At 40.1% G+C, this 13346-nt stretch overlaps 1 protein-coding gene across 2 annotated transcripts in view; it reads right to left on the reverse strand.

The window, feature by feature from the left end:
- The window catches only part of LOC101167708 (solute carrier family 12 member 5-like), a 38663-nt gene extending 28421 nt beyond the window's left edge, over positions 1–10242 (reverse strand). Inside the window, exon 1 of one of the 2 annotated variants that reach the window (XM_020704740.2) lies at positions 9952–10242. In XM_020704740.2, the coding sequence (XP_020560399.1) occupies positions 9952–10006 (55 nt within the window). In that variant the 5' untranslated portion in view covers positions 10007–10242. The remainder of the gene's footprint in view (positions 1–9951) is intronic. The other variant, XM_004070771.4, reaches the window with a different exon arrangement.
- Between the last annotated feature and the right edge of the window lie 3104 nt (positions 10243–13346).

Consider the following 13346-nt stretch of genomic DNA (forward strand, 5'->3'; position numbering starts at 1 on the left):
TGCTACCGTCTCTAACCCATAAAGCAGAGCTGGTCTCACCACTGTCTTGTACACCTTTCCTTTGAGTCTTGCTGACACTCTTCTGTCACACAACACTCCTGACACTTTCCTCCACCCGCTCCAACCTGCCTGCTCTCGCCTTTTCACCTCTTTTCCACACTCCCCATCACACTGAACTGTTGACCCCAAGTACTTAAACTCCTGCACCTTCTTCACCTCAGCCCCCTGTAACCTAACGCTTCTACCTTGATCCCTCTCGTTCAGACACATGTATTCTGTCTTACTACGACTGACCTTCATGCCTCTTCTTTCCAGAGCAAACCTCCACCTCTCTAGCTGTTCCTCCACCTGCTCTCTACTCTCACTGCAAATTACAATGTCATCCGCAAACATCATTGTCCAGGGAGATTCCTGTCTTACCTCGTCTGTCAGCCTGTCCATCAGCATAGCAAACAAAAAAGGACTCAAAGCTGATCCTTGGTGTAGTCCCACTTCCACCTTGAACTCCTCTGTCTGACCTACAGCACATCTCACCATACATGTCCTGAACTACTCTGACATACTTCTCTGCCACTCCAGACGACCTCATACAGTACCACAGCTCCTCCCTCGGCACCCTGTCATACGCCTTCTCTAAATCTACGAACACACAATGCAGCTCCTTCTGACCTTCTCTGTACTTTTCCATCAACATTCTCAAAGCAAAAATGGCATCAGTGGTGCTCTTACGGGGCATGAAACCATACTGCTGCTCACAGATCTCCACCTTCTTCCTAAGCCTGGCTTCCACTACTCTTTCCCACAGCTTCATTGTGTGGCTCATCAACTTTATTCCTCTATAGTTGCTGCAGTTCTGCGTGTCACCCTTGTTCTTAAAGATCGGAACCAGAACGCTTCTCCTCCATTCCTCAGGCATCTTCTCACTCTCTAAAATCCTATTGAACAACCTCGTTAGAAATTCCACTGCTGTCTCTCCTAAGCACTTCCATACCTCCACAGGTACGTCATCAGGACCAACGGCCTTTCCGCTCTTCATCCTTTTCAGAGCCTTCCTAACCTCATCCTTTCCAATCTCTGCTACTTCCTGCTCCACAACAACCACATCTTCCTCCCTTCTTTCCCTGCCGTTTTCCACGTTCATCAGCTCCTCAAAATACTCCTTCCATCTTTTCTGTACACTCTCTTGGGTTGTTAGCACCTTTCCATCTCTGTCCTTAATCACCCTTACCTGTTGCACGTCCTTCCCATCTCTGTCTCTCTGTCTGGCAAGTCTGTACAAGTCCTTTTCTCCTTCCTTTGTGTCTAACCTGTCATATAGCTCATCGTAAGCTTTCTGTTTGGCCTTTGCCACCTCTCTTTTCACTCTACGCTGCGCTTCCTTGTACTCCTGTCTACCTTCCTCAGTCCTTTCTACATCCCACTTCCTTTTAGCCAACCTCTTCCTCTGGATGCAGTCCTGTACTTCCTCATTCCACCACCAAGTGTCTTTACCGTCTTTCCTCTTTCCAGATGACACACCTAGCACCTTCCTACCTGTTTCCCTGATCATCTCTGCTGTAGTTTCCCAGTCATCTGGAAGCTCATCCTGACCACCCAGGACCTGTCTCAACTTCTGCCTAAATTCCTCACAAGTTTCTTCATTCTGTAGCTTCCACCACTTGGTCTTCTTTTCTGTTTTCCCTATCTTCTTCTTCCTGACCTCCAGAGTCATCTTACACACCACCATGCGGTGCTGTCTGGCTACACTCTCTCCTGCCACCACTTTGCAGTCACTAACCTCTCTCAAATGACCTCGTCTGCATAGGATGTAGTCCACCTGAGTACTCCTACCTCCACTTCTGTATGTCACTCTATGTTCCTCTCTCTTCTGGAAGTAAGTGTTGACTACAGCCATTTCCATCCTCTTCGCAAAGTCCACCACCATCTGTCCCTCCAGATTCCTTTCCTTCACACCAAACCTGCCCATCACCTCCTCATCACCTCTGTTGCCCTCACCAACATGCCCATTAAAGTCTGCTCCAATAACAACTCTCTCTCCTCTGGGGATACTCTCTATGACCTCATCCAACTCACTCCAGAATCTCTCCTTCACTTCTAACTCACAGCCAACCTGTGGCGCATACCCACTGACTACATTCACCATCACCCCTTCAATTTCTAACTTTAGGCTCATCATCCTGTCTGAGACTCTTTTCACCTCTAGGACACTGTTTACAAACTCCCCCTTCAGAATCACACCTACTCCGTTTCTCTTCCTATCAACACCATGATAGAACAGTTTGTATCCTCCTCCAATACTACGTGCCTTGCTGCCCTTCCACCTTGTCTCCTGCACACACAGTACATCTACCTTCCTTCTCTCCATCATGTCTGCCAGCTCTCTGCCTTTCCCTGTCATTGTGCCAACGTTAAGAGTCCCTATTCTCAAACCTATGTTCCTGCATTTTCCCTTCTCTCTCTGGCCACGGACCCTTCTGCCTCCCCTCTTTCTTCCACCAACAGTAGTCAAATTTCCACCGACACCCTGTAGGTTAACAGCATCGGTGGCGGTCGTTGTTAACCCGGGCCTCGACCGATCCGGTATGTCTAAAGTGTTGTGGATGATTCGCATGGTTATTTTGGCAATTTTTACGCCGGATGCCCTTCCTGACGCAACCCTCTCTATTTATCCGGGCTTGGGACCGGCACAGAGGCAACTGGCTTGCAACCCCTGTGGCTAGATTTTAGATGTTAATGAATCTTATTAACACTTTCAGGCATTTGCAAGACATCTATAATGCTAATAAATATCTTACTAGCATCTGACACATTAATAAAGCCTATTAATTTGTTAAGTTAGTTAATAAAACATATTAAGCTCATTAACACTTAGGCTTGTGTGAGGCATGTATAATGCTGAATGTCTTACTAGAACCCCAAACAATAATAATACTTCTTAATTTGTTAACAAAGGTTGTTAATAAATCTTAGTAAGCTTATTAACCCTGACAAATTTGTTGGGTATCTATAATGCCAACAAATGTATCATTAGCGTCTTAAAAAAAACATCCTAATAATAATGCTTGTAAATGTGTTAACTAAGTAATTGAATAAACCTTATTAGACTTATTGTACTAATAAATGTCTTACTAACACCCTAAAAATTCTATTATAATGCTTGTTAAAGCTTTAACAAAGCTTGTTAAGGAATCCTGATACAAAGGGTTACCTCCCACTGTCATATTTCATTATAGCTGCTTTTCCCAAATTCTTGATTTGTTTTCCATATACATAGGTTTTTTTACTTCAGGTCCACCTTGGTTGTCACTTTCCTTATTTGTTCCTCTGTGGTTGTTCTGAGCATAAAATTTGTTCCAACTCTTGCAAACATTTGTAAAATGTTTGCATAGAATTTGTAAAATGTTTGCAAGTTCACTGTTGTGTTCAAAATATTGTTTAAAATTGAGATATAGGCTACTCATAGGCTACTCATCATCACACAAATGTGACAATAAAGTGCTGCAACTGACCAGACCTATGTAATTACTTATCTGGATCTATATATTTAAACAAATTATGAACCACTGGACATGACATTAAAAAAACAAAACCATAAAAACACATTGTTGCCTCAAATTATTAATTTGTGTGGACAATAGTATTTTGTGGGCAAAAATGAGCATTTTGTGTGGACAAAGTAGTATTGTGTGCACTAAAAGTAGCATTTATCCACACAAATTAGTATTTTGTGCGCTCAAAATAGGATTTTGTATAATAGTAATAGCGTTTTGTGCGCTAAAATACTAATTAGGAGCCACGATTCACAAATTTGAGGGAACAATTCATTTATTTACATTTGAATGTAATGTCCAGGGCTCTGTAAAAAATGAAAACTTACGGCAAAATAATTTTAGAAAAAAATTCAGTATTTTGAAAACTTTTCTTATTGACTTGATTGGACCTGAGAAGATTGGAATAATCTCAGGCTCCTGCTTGATCACAAAGTAAAGCGAGTCTACAAGACTGGAGATAAATTATTGTACAAGCAATCTTCCCAATGATTGTGAAACATATAATAAGGAGAAATGGTATCTTTGAGTTAAAGAAAAAGGCTAGACAAGCCAGGCAGGTGTTTTTCCACCATGGCTACTAAAGCCATTCAATAAACGGCGCCCTGAATCCTTCAATGTTTGACAACTTAGGTGCTGATTTTATTGGAAGAGTGATTGAAAAAGCTGTTTTGATCCAGCTAAACTATCTATTGAATCCAACAGCCTTTTAGACAGATTTTAGTCTTTAGACTTTGGACAGCACCACATCACTGAAATGTGTCCAATTGGCTGTATAAGAAAAAAAAAGTCTTTATTGAGGTGTTGCTTTGTCTGTCTTTCCATTGGAGACTCAGAAATACAGAACTTCCTTCATGACATTTTCTACCACTGTTGTGTATGAGGAAATCTAATTAATTTCTGTCCCAGCTGTCCAGTTTACCAGCCCAAATGACAGTAGTGTTATCTGAAAATTTAACACACCTATTTGAAGAGTGAACTCGGCCATATGGTGGGTAAATCAGGTGGAGCATCTCTTTCATAGGGTATAACGGACAACGTTTTTTATAAATTTGTATCCACTTTCAAATATCACCAGTCTTTTTGAACTTGGGAAAAGTAGAATAATAACGCATTAAACTCCATGTGCATGAAGTTTGGGAAATGCTATTGTTGATAAAACATGAATGAACCAATAAAGCATGACTTTGCTGATAGAAGAGTGTTTGCACTGATGCCGTGACGGCAGCTTTACCATGCTGTGCTGTAAAAAACGCCATGGCTGCATGGGGGGAGATTTGTACCCTTGATGTGACATGGCTATTAAAAATGAACTGTTCATACCAGCTTTTTAAAGCTTAATAGGACACAAGCTCAAGAGGATTATCTAGCAGCTGCTGAGGTTCAGAGAGAAAGGCAAAAAAAATTAACCTTTAGATTGGAGAGGAATGCTTTGGTTAGCCGCAGCACAGCCGCTACAGCAGCACAGCCTCAATAGCAGCACAGCCTAACCATCAATCATTTTTACATTGCCTGCTGCAACCTGGGAATTAAGGCTCATTTGATTAAGTAATTTGTTTAATTGACTGTTTTTTTGAAGGACGTTCAGCTCTCTGCATAATGCTTAATAATATTGACAAATTTTTAGCCAGTGAAGGGCAAAAGTGACTGGATTGGTCCATGGTAGTCTCATCAAACAGAAACTAACAGAAAATTTATTACAGAAATGACATAAAACTTTTGAAGCATCAAACTAAAACTTTGTTTTTTAAGCTTTTATTTGTTATGTTGATCATAAATGTGGACATTTTTAGTACATTACCACACAATTTCCATTTCTCAAGTTGATTTTAAATTTAGAGTCCTTTTATGAATCTTCTCTGAAGCTGTTGGGGGTCCTTTGGGGCGAGGAAACAAACTCACATGCTTGGCAACTGGAATCCATGTCCACGTGTTGTTTGGATTTGGCTGTTTTAATTCTAATTTGTTTCGTCTACAGGTTATTACTCTGAAGGTTTTTGAAATTGCTCCTTTTAGGGTTGCTGCCACTAAACTACCACATTAAGATTACTACAGCATCTAAACACATAATGACCTTTTGATAAACATGTCATGATGTCTCCTCTGCAATTCTGGAAACTAATTTGATCGTTTATTCTCTAGGACATTTGTAATGCAGACTGAGTGACTAAACCTTTTAATCAATTTACCCATTTCAGGTTAATTTGGGAGAGGCTGCCCCTCTTTGGAATAAATGATTCATTAAGTGTGTTATATTATCTGATGAAGTTATTTTCCAATGAAAAAGAAGTGCAAGTATTGTGGTACAATGCACTGAAGAACATGATATCAAAGCAAACAAACAAATGTAATGGTAAAAAATAAGTACTGCAGTTAAACAGTAAAACTGATTTCTGTTATTTTTGTTTTTGATTAATTTTAGAAGTCAGTCAGAGAACGATGCCAAACTGAAAATCATTTCTCTGTGCGGCTTTGTCGTTGTGACCTGTGCTCTGTGCATTTAAATCTTCAACGTTTGCAGAGTCAGCAGGGGATCTGGAGTCTGTCCCCACTGTCATCATGCAAAGAACAAAACAAACAACCACAAACAAATAAACCCTTTCCTGAATCCAGATTAGAATAATCTGCATAAACAACAAACCCCTTTGCAGTGTGGAGCGACTAATGTGGTTCACCCAGGCTACGGACCCCAGTACAGTGCGTTTTTTGAATAAAAGCTATGGGCTGTGGCATAGGGTTATAGTGCTTTTAATTAAGCCAAAGCAGTAAAAGACTATCTAGTATGGACCAGTCATGCATCAATTTCAATGCACTATCAAGCAAGGACACCCAAAAATCTATTCCCTGCAAAAACAGGGATATTATGTTTTTAGAGAAAGCTGTAGTATGTATGTACATAAAAATAACAGAAGGTATGAGAAAGCATGAGAATTCAAGAAAATCATTATTTAGTTGTTTATTACTACAATGAGAGAATGACGATTGAAACCATGACGCCCCATGAGCTCTCCTGGGCCTCAGGTAGAGGAAAGTAAGAAATGAAATTGTTAAAAAGCAGCTTTCAAATTTATTGCTAATTTAATAATCCATTATAGTTTTAGCCTGTTAAACTGAATGAAGTTTCTCAACACTTAACAACATGATAAAATATTGAAAGAAAAAAAAACTGGCATATTTTAAAACACATCTGGTAGTTTTAGTATCAGTTAAAGGAAAATTTGATTTCTTAACTGGAAATACTTACTTTTTGACAGATAGCTGATCACGTAAAAGTTTTTTTTTTAGGCTGATGTTATTTGTACGTATTTTGGTGCGACCAGCACAAAAACTGATGGAAATTCATGTTGGGCATGTGTAATAAGTGCAGCCAAGATGCACACTGCCCGCATGCATTTTAAGTGCGTCCAAGGTTGCATTTCGTTGGCTGCACGTGTTTAAAATGAAACTTAAAGTTAAAGTTCCATTATATGTCACGCACCAAGGTGTGTGAAGTGTGTTCTCTACATTTGATCCATCCCCTGGAGGAGCGGTGAGCTGCAGAAACAGCCGTGCTCAGGAACTATTTGGTGTTTTAAACCTAACCGCAACAATAATCCTAACCTTAACCCTTCAGTTCAGGGCTGGCCACTCATATTTAGAAACTTAAGTGTGAACAGCAACCGTTGATTTATTACGAGTCAGTGTAAATAACACATCTCAGTAGTAACATTGAAATCCTTAAAATGGTATTACGAGAAGAGTTTTAGATAGAATCATTCTGCAAAAAAAGAAAAAAACACAATGTACAAACAACCCTATGCGTTTTTGCTGCCATAGCAACCTAAACCTTAAAAAAAGAAGGATGGAGCTTGTTCTTCATTTCCTTTCGGCTTTTCCCTTCAGGGGTCGCCACAGCAAATCAGCTTCCTCCATCTAACCCTGTCTTTTGCATCCTCTACTCTAACACCAGCTACCTTCATGTCTTCATTCACTTCATCTTAAACCTCCTCTTTGGTCTTCCTCAGACCTCTTGAAGAGGAGCTTAAACTGTCTTCATGTCATGTCAGACACTCTGGGCAGCATTGTTCCATGATGATGAAGTGAGTGCGATCTGATGATTGAGACATTCTGATGAACTCTTAAAAAAACTACCGTTTACCAGGTCAAATACCTGACAGCATAAATCTGATGACACTTTTCAACAGTGAAGCAAAACAGAAAATCATTGTTGACAGCTTTCACTCTGCATAACTAGATAACGTATGGGCAATAAATCAGATTGATTTAGATTTATGCATCATGTGGCTGAGCTATCAACATCTGGCAAACAGATTAAACCACTGACTGCTCTGTGGATGTAATAGTGAGGGACACTAACTGCATGATTGCACAACATTTACTTTATTTACTCGTGCGTGATTAACACATTTACCCGCCCTATAAGATAACTAATTACAAGTGAAAAAAATCCCTGTAGAAAGGAGAAAGCCATATCTTGTGATCATCAGAAGTAATCAGCACATTATTACAGATTAAACAGATTAAATATACTTAGTTTATGCATTTACACTGGGAAAGAATTTCTTATAAATGTAATTGTTTCACGTTTTATGTTAAGCTGAGCTGAAGAGTGAATAGATGAATAAATCCTTTCCTATAATAGTGTCTCGAGAAAGCCAGTGTTTCATCTGATCTGCAATTTTAACTCACCAATTTTTTTTCTCAAAAACAAATTGGAGAGCATTTTAAAATGGTTGTATTTTCTAGCATTTATACCCCTGCAGGGACAAAGGTTTCACTCAATTCACTGACTTTAATCAAATTTTGGTCAGCATGATCCTGATGTCAAAACCCTCTTGAAGGTCAAAATACAAACCTTTAATAATAATAGTACAGTTTGTTTACGAATAATGTATATATACATATCTTTTTTTTAATTTGGCTTCACACTGAGGGACCTGAAACAGAACACCAATGGGGGACCTTTCTGTGTGGAGATGCATGTTCTCCCTGTGCATGCATGGTTTTCTCCTCCTACCGTCCAAATACATCCTTCATAGGTTAATTGCTTACTCTAAATTGTCCATAGGTTTGAATGTGAGTGTGAATGGGTGTGTGATTGTGGCCCTGCGACCAACTGGACTCCTGTCCAGGATGTACCCTGCCTTTGTCCATGAGTAGCCAGGATAGGCTCTGGCAGATAAAAACAGACAATAAGTGATGAAGGAATCATACATTCTTAATCGTTTTACACTTTTTACAGATTTGTATCAGACCTGCCAGTCATTTTCATGTAAAGCAACAAAGTGCCATTTTTTTTATCTGTCCCACATTGTCTACTACAATATTTTTTAGATCTATCTGTGTCAGCTTTATTACATTACAGCATATTCAGATCATCATCTTTGACCCTTCATCATTCACACATGATTTCATTACACTTATAGAGGCCGTCAAATGATGCTCATCTGTTGCTCTGCAGCATCTGGTCCACATGATCAAAACCGTCTATCTGTCTGTCTTTCTGTCTGTCTGTCTGTCTGTCTGTCTGTCTGTCTGTCTGTCTGTCTGTCTGTCTGTCTGTCTGTCTGTCTGCCTGCCTGCCTGCCTGCCTGCCTGCCTGCCTGTCTGTCCATCTATCTATCTATCTGCCTGTCTATCTATCTGTCTGTCTATCCATCTCTCTGTCTGTCTGTCTGTCTGTCTGCCTGCCTGCCTGCCTGCCTTCCTGCCTGTCTGTCTATCCATCTGTCTGTCTGCCTCCCTGCATGCCTGCCTGTTTGCCTGTCTGTCTGTCCGCCTGCTGCTTACCTGCCTGTCTGAGCAGAAACTTTGGTCATGCTTTCAAACTGCAGACTTGTTTCATAATAAAGGCAGACATCTTCAGGCGGATGATCTTAATGGGCAAAGACAAAGAATGGGCCAAACAATAAAAAGCTTGTTCATTCAGAACTCAACACACTTGGAATTGTTTTGCTTTCATTTTGACCTCTGGTTAACTAAAATTCAGATTTTGCCATTTGTTAAATCAATATTTATTTTTTACTAATCTCAACCAAAAAAAATTAATTAAAAAACACAGTGAATTGACCACAAAATAAAAACAATTTGACGGGTTAGAAAGTTTCTAAACATGTCTGCTTAAAGGAGAGTGCGTTCTGACGGCTACAGTTTAAAGACTGTTTTTGCAGCCTAAACCACTTATTTGTAAAAATCTTTTTAATGTTTCTTTATGTAAAGATCATACGATTAAAAGAAATGGCTTAAAATGATCTACATAATCCCTTCTTAATTCTTCCATAAATGTGATCTTTTCCAACACTCACACTGAGACTGAATCACACTTTAAGTGATGCACCCACATGGACACACTCACAGACACATGCTGCTCCCTCATTAGTCTGTGAATGGACTTATCACTCACCCTGGCTGTTGGGTCCTCCTTCTCCCTCCTCACTGTCTGTCACGTTATTCATCATCCTTTGCACAGAATGTGCACATTGAACGGGTTGTTAAATTTCCCAGTAAAAAAAAAAATTCTGGACTGGACGGAGCTTTACTTCATCTGACTGTTTTTCCTCCTGCTTTTATATCACTAAGCAGCAACTGAGAGCTGCTGCAGGGGCAAAGTGGATGCTGGTGCACAGTGTCACTCTGATGCACGCTCTCTACATGCCACTTGCCCCCCAGTCAGTTTAAGCCTGATGACTACTTTCATCATGTATTCAGAAGGTATTATCCTCCTCCTCCCTCCCTTTTTTGCTTCTCTCATGCACTGTCACCATCATCCATCTCATCACGAGAGATGGATGGAAGAGGATTGAGAGATCCACGTCACGTATCAAAGTAGTGCCTACTCATACAAAGCGTCTCTTTTGATGTTCTCTTTGGACAGAAAACAAGGTTACATTTCAGAAATATGTGTTCATCCCCTCTTTGTTGTAAAACCCCCTCTTACACACACACACACGCACGCACGCACACGCACACACACACACACACACACACACACACACGCACGCACGCACACACACACACACACACACACACACACACACACACAGACACAACACACTGCATTTGTCTTTTATACTTTTAATATGGTCAAACTCATGCATGGAGAAGAGCTGGAAATTGCATTTCCATAATTTTGTGTGCTTTAGAAGCAAATTGTTTTAAATGATAAATGGTTTATTCTTTAGAAACTGTGTTGCTTCACAAAGTACTGTACTGCTAACAAATGTTCATGCAATAATGATGGAAAAACTGCCATGCATCAGCAAGGCATTATTTTCACAATTTACACTGACCCAAAATATAAGCGCAACACTCTTGTTATTGCTCCCATTTTTTATGGTATGAACTCAAAGATGTGAAACATTTTCAACATACACAAAATAACCAGTTCTCTGAAATATTGTTCACAAATCTATCTAAATCTGTGATAGTGAGCACTTCTCCTTTGCCAAGACAATCCATCCCATCTCGCAGGTGTGCCATATCAAGATGCTGATTAGACAGCATGATTATTGCACAGGTGTGCCTTAGACTGGCCACAAGAAAAGGCCACTCTGAAATCTTCAGTTGTATCACACAGAACAATGCCACAGATGTCGCAAGTTTTGAGGGAGCGTGCAATTGGCATGCTGATAGCAGGAATGTCCACCAGAGCTGTTGCTAGAGAATTGAATGTCCATTTCTCCACCATAAGCCGTCTCCAAAGGTGTTTCCGAGAATTTGGCAGCACATCCAACCGGCCTCACAACCGCAGACCATGTGTAACCACACCAGCCCAAGACCTCCACATCCAGCATGACCACCTCCAAGATCGTCTGAGACCAGCCACTCGGACAGCTGCTGAAACAATCGGTTTGCATAACCACAGAATTTCTGCACAAACTGTTAGAAACCGTCTCAGGGAAGCTCATCTGCATGCTCGTCGTCCTCATCGAGGACTCCAGTTCGTCGTCGTAACCGACTTGAGTGGGCAAATGCTCACATGCGATGGGGTCTGGCACATTGGAGAGGTGTTCTCTTCACGGATGAAACCCGGTTTACACTGTCCAGGGCAGATGGCAGACAGCGTGTGTGGCGTCGTGGGGGTGAGCGGTTTTCTGATGTCAATGTTGTGGATCGAGTAGCCCATGGAGGTGGTGGGGTTATGGTATGGATAGGCATATGTTATGGACGAAGAACACAGGTGCATTTCATTGATGGCATTTTGAATGCACAGAGATACCGTGACGAGATCCTGGGGCCCATTGTTGTGCCGTACATCCAACAACATCACCTCATGTTGTAGCATGATAATGCACGGCCCCATGTTGCAAGGATCTGTACACAGTTCTTGGAAACTGAAAATATCCCAGTTCTTGCATGGCCAGCATACTCACCGGACATGCCACCCATTGAGCATGTTTGGGATGCTCTGGATCGGCGTATACGACAGCGTGTTCCAGTTCCTGCCAATAGCCACCAACTTCGCACAGCCATTGAAGAAGAGTGGACCAACATTCCACAGGCCACAAAAGACAACCTGATCAACTATATGCGAAGGAGATGTGTTGCACTTCATGAGGCAAATGGGGGTCACACCAGATACTGACTGGTTGTCTGAGTCCCCTGACCCCCTCAATAAAACAAAACTGAAGATTTCAGAGTGGCCTTTTCTTGCGGCCAGTCTAAGGCACACCTGTGCAATAATCATGCTGTCTTATCAGCATCTTGATATGGCACACCTGTGAGGTGGGATGGATTGTCTTGGCAAAGGAGAAGTGCTCACTATCACAGATTTAGACAGATTTGTGAACAATATTTCAGAGAACTGGCTATTTTGTGTGTGTGGAAAATGTTTCACATCTTTGTGTTCATATCATAAAAAATGGGAGCAACAACAAAAGTGTTGCGTTTATATTTTTGGTCAGTGAAATTAACCAGGAGGAAGAAAAAAGTGTCATGTAAAATCTCATGCTGAGGATAATTTTTCATATTTTTAATGGTGGGACAGTTTAAAGCTTACGTCAGTATCTTAGCCAAAAGGTTTATAATTATTTTAAAAATTCCACCAATTAAAGAATATAAAGATTTTTTTTACTCAAACATCTGTTGTTTTTAATTCCAAAAATCTAAGTCCTATTTCATTATTTTTTTAATGGACAATGCTCATGGACTCCTACAACTTTATGCATCTTTCAATAATAATGAAGTCTGGCATTTGTATAGGAATTACCATGTATTCCTATTAGGCCTTTATTTAAGCAAAAGTTTACTGTGTAATTTCCCTCTTAAAGTAAAGTAGGCAACCTCCCCCACCACAAGTAAGTTGTAAAAGTTATGTTCTGCTCGTAAAAAACTTGGATTAAGATTGAAAACCTTTTAAATAAGGTCAACATCTTTGATATGAAAATGTTAAGTGAGTTTTAAAAAATATAAGTTATTGTGAAGGTATTAAATTATTGAACTTTTTTTCTCCAAATTCCATCAAAGAAAACTTTTAAATATAATAATCTGAGAATAAAACTTCATTTTTATTTTGATCTTTTTTTTAAAATCTTTTTCTAGTTGTGTACATCACTTCAGTTGTATGCAATTATTGTGCCCTGGATGACACTGAAATGAATCAAAGCCCCAGTGTCTTTCTTTTTTCAACGTAAGAGGAATGTGGCATCCCTTCATTGGAGAAACAATGAACAGACAGTATAAAAAAGAATTACGCAAAAAAAAGGGGATGTTATTTAGCTGAAGGTCCAAAGTAGAGTATGAAAAAATCAAAAGAGGGTTATTCAGGAGTAAAAGCTGCAGCCCTGGATTAACATCTTT

The sequence above is a fragment of the Oryzias latipes genome, chromosome 7, assembly GCF_002234675.1.
Source record: "Oryzias latipes chromosome 7, ASM223467v1".
NCBI lineage: Eukaryota > Metazoa > Chordata > Actinopteri > Beloniformes > Adrianichthyidae > Oryzias > Oryzias latipes.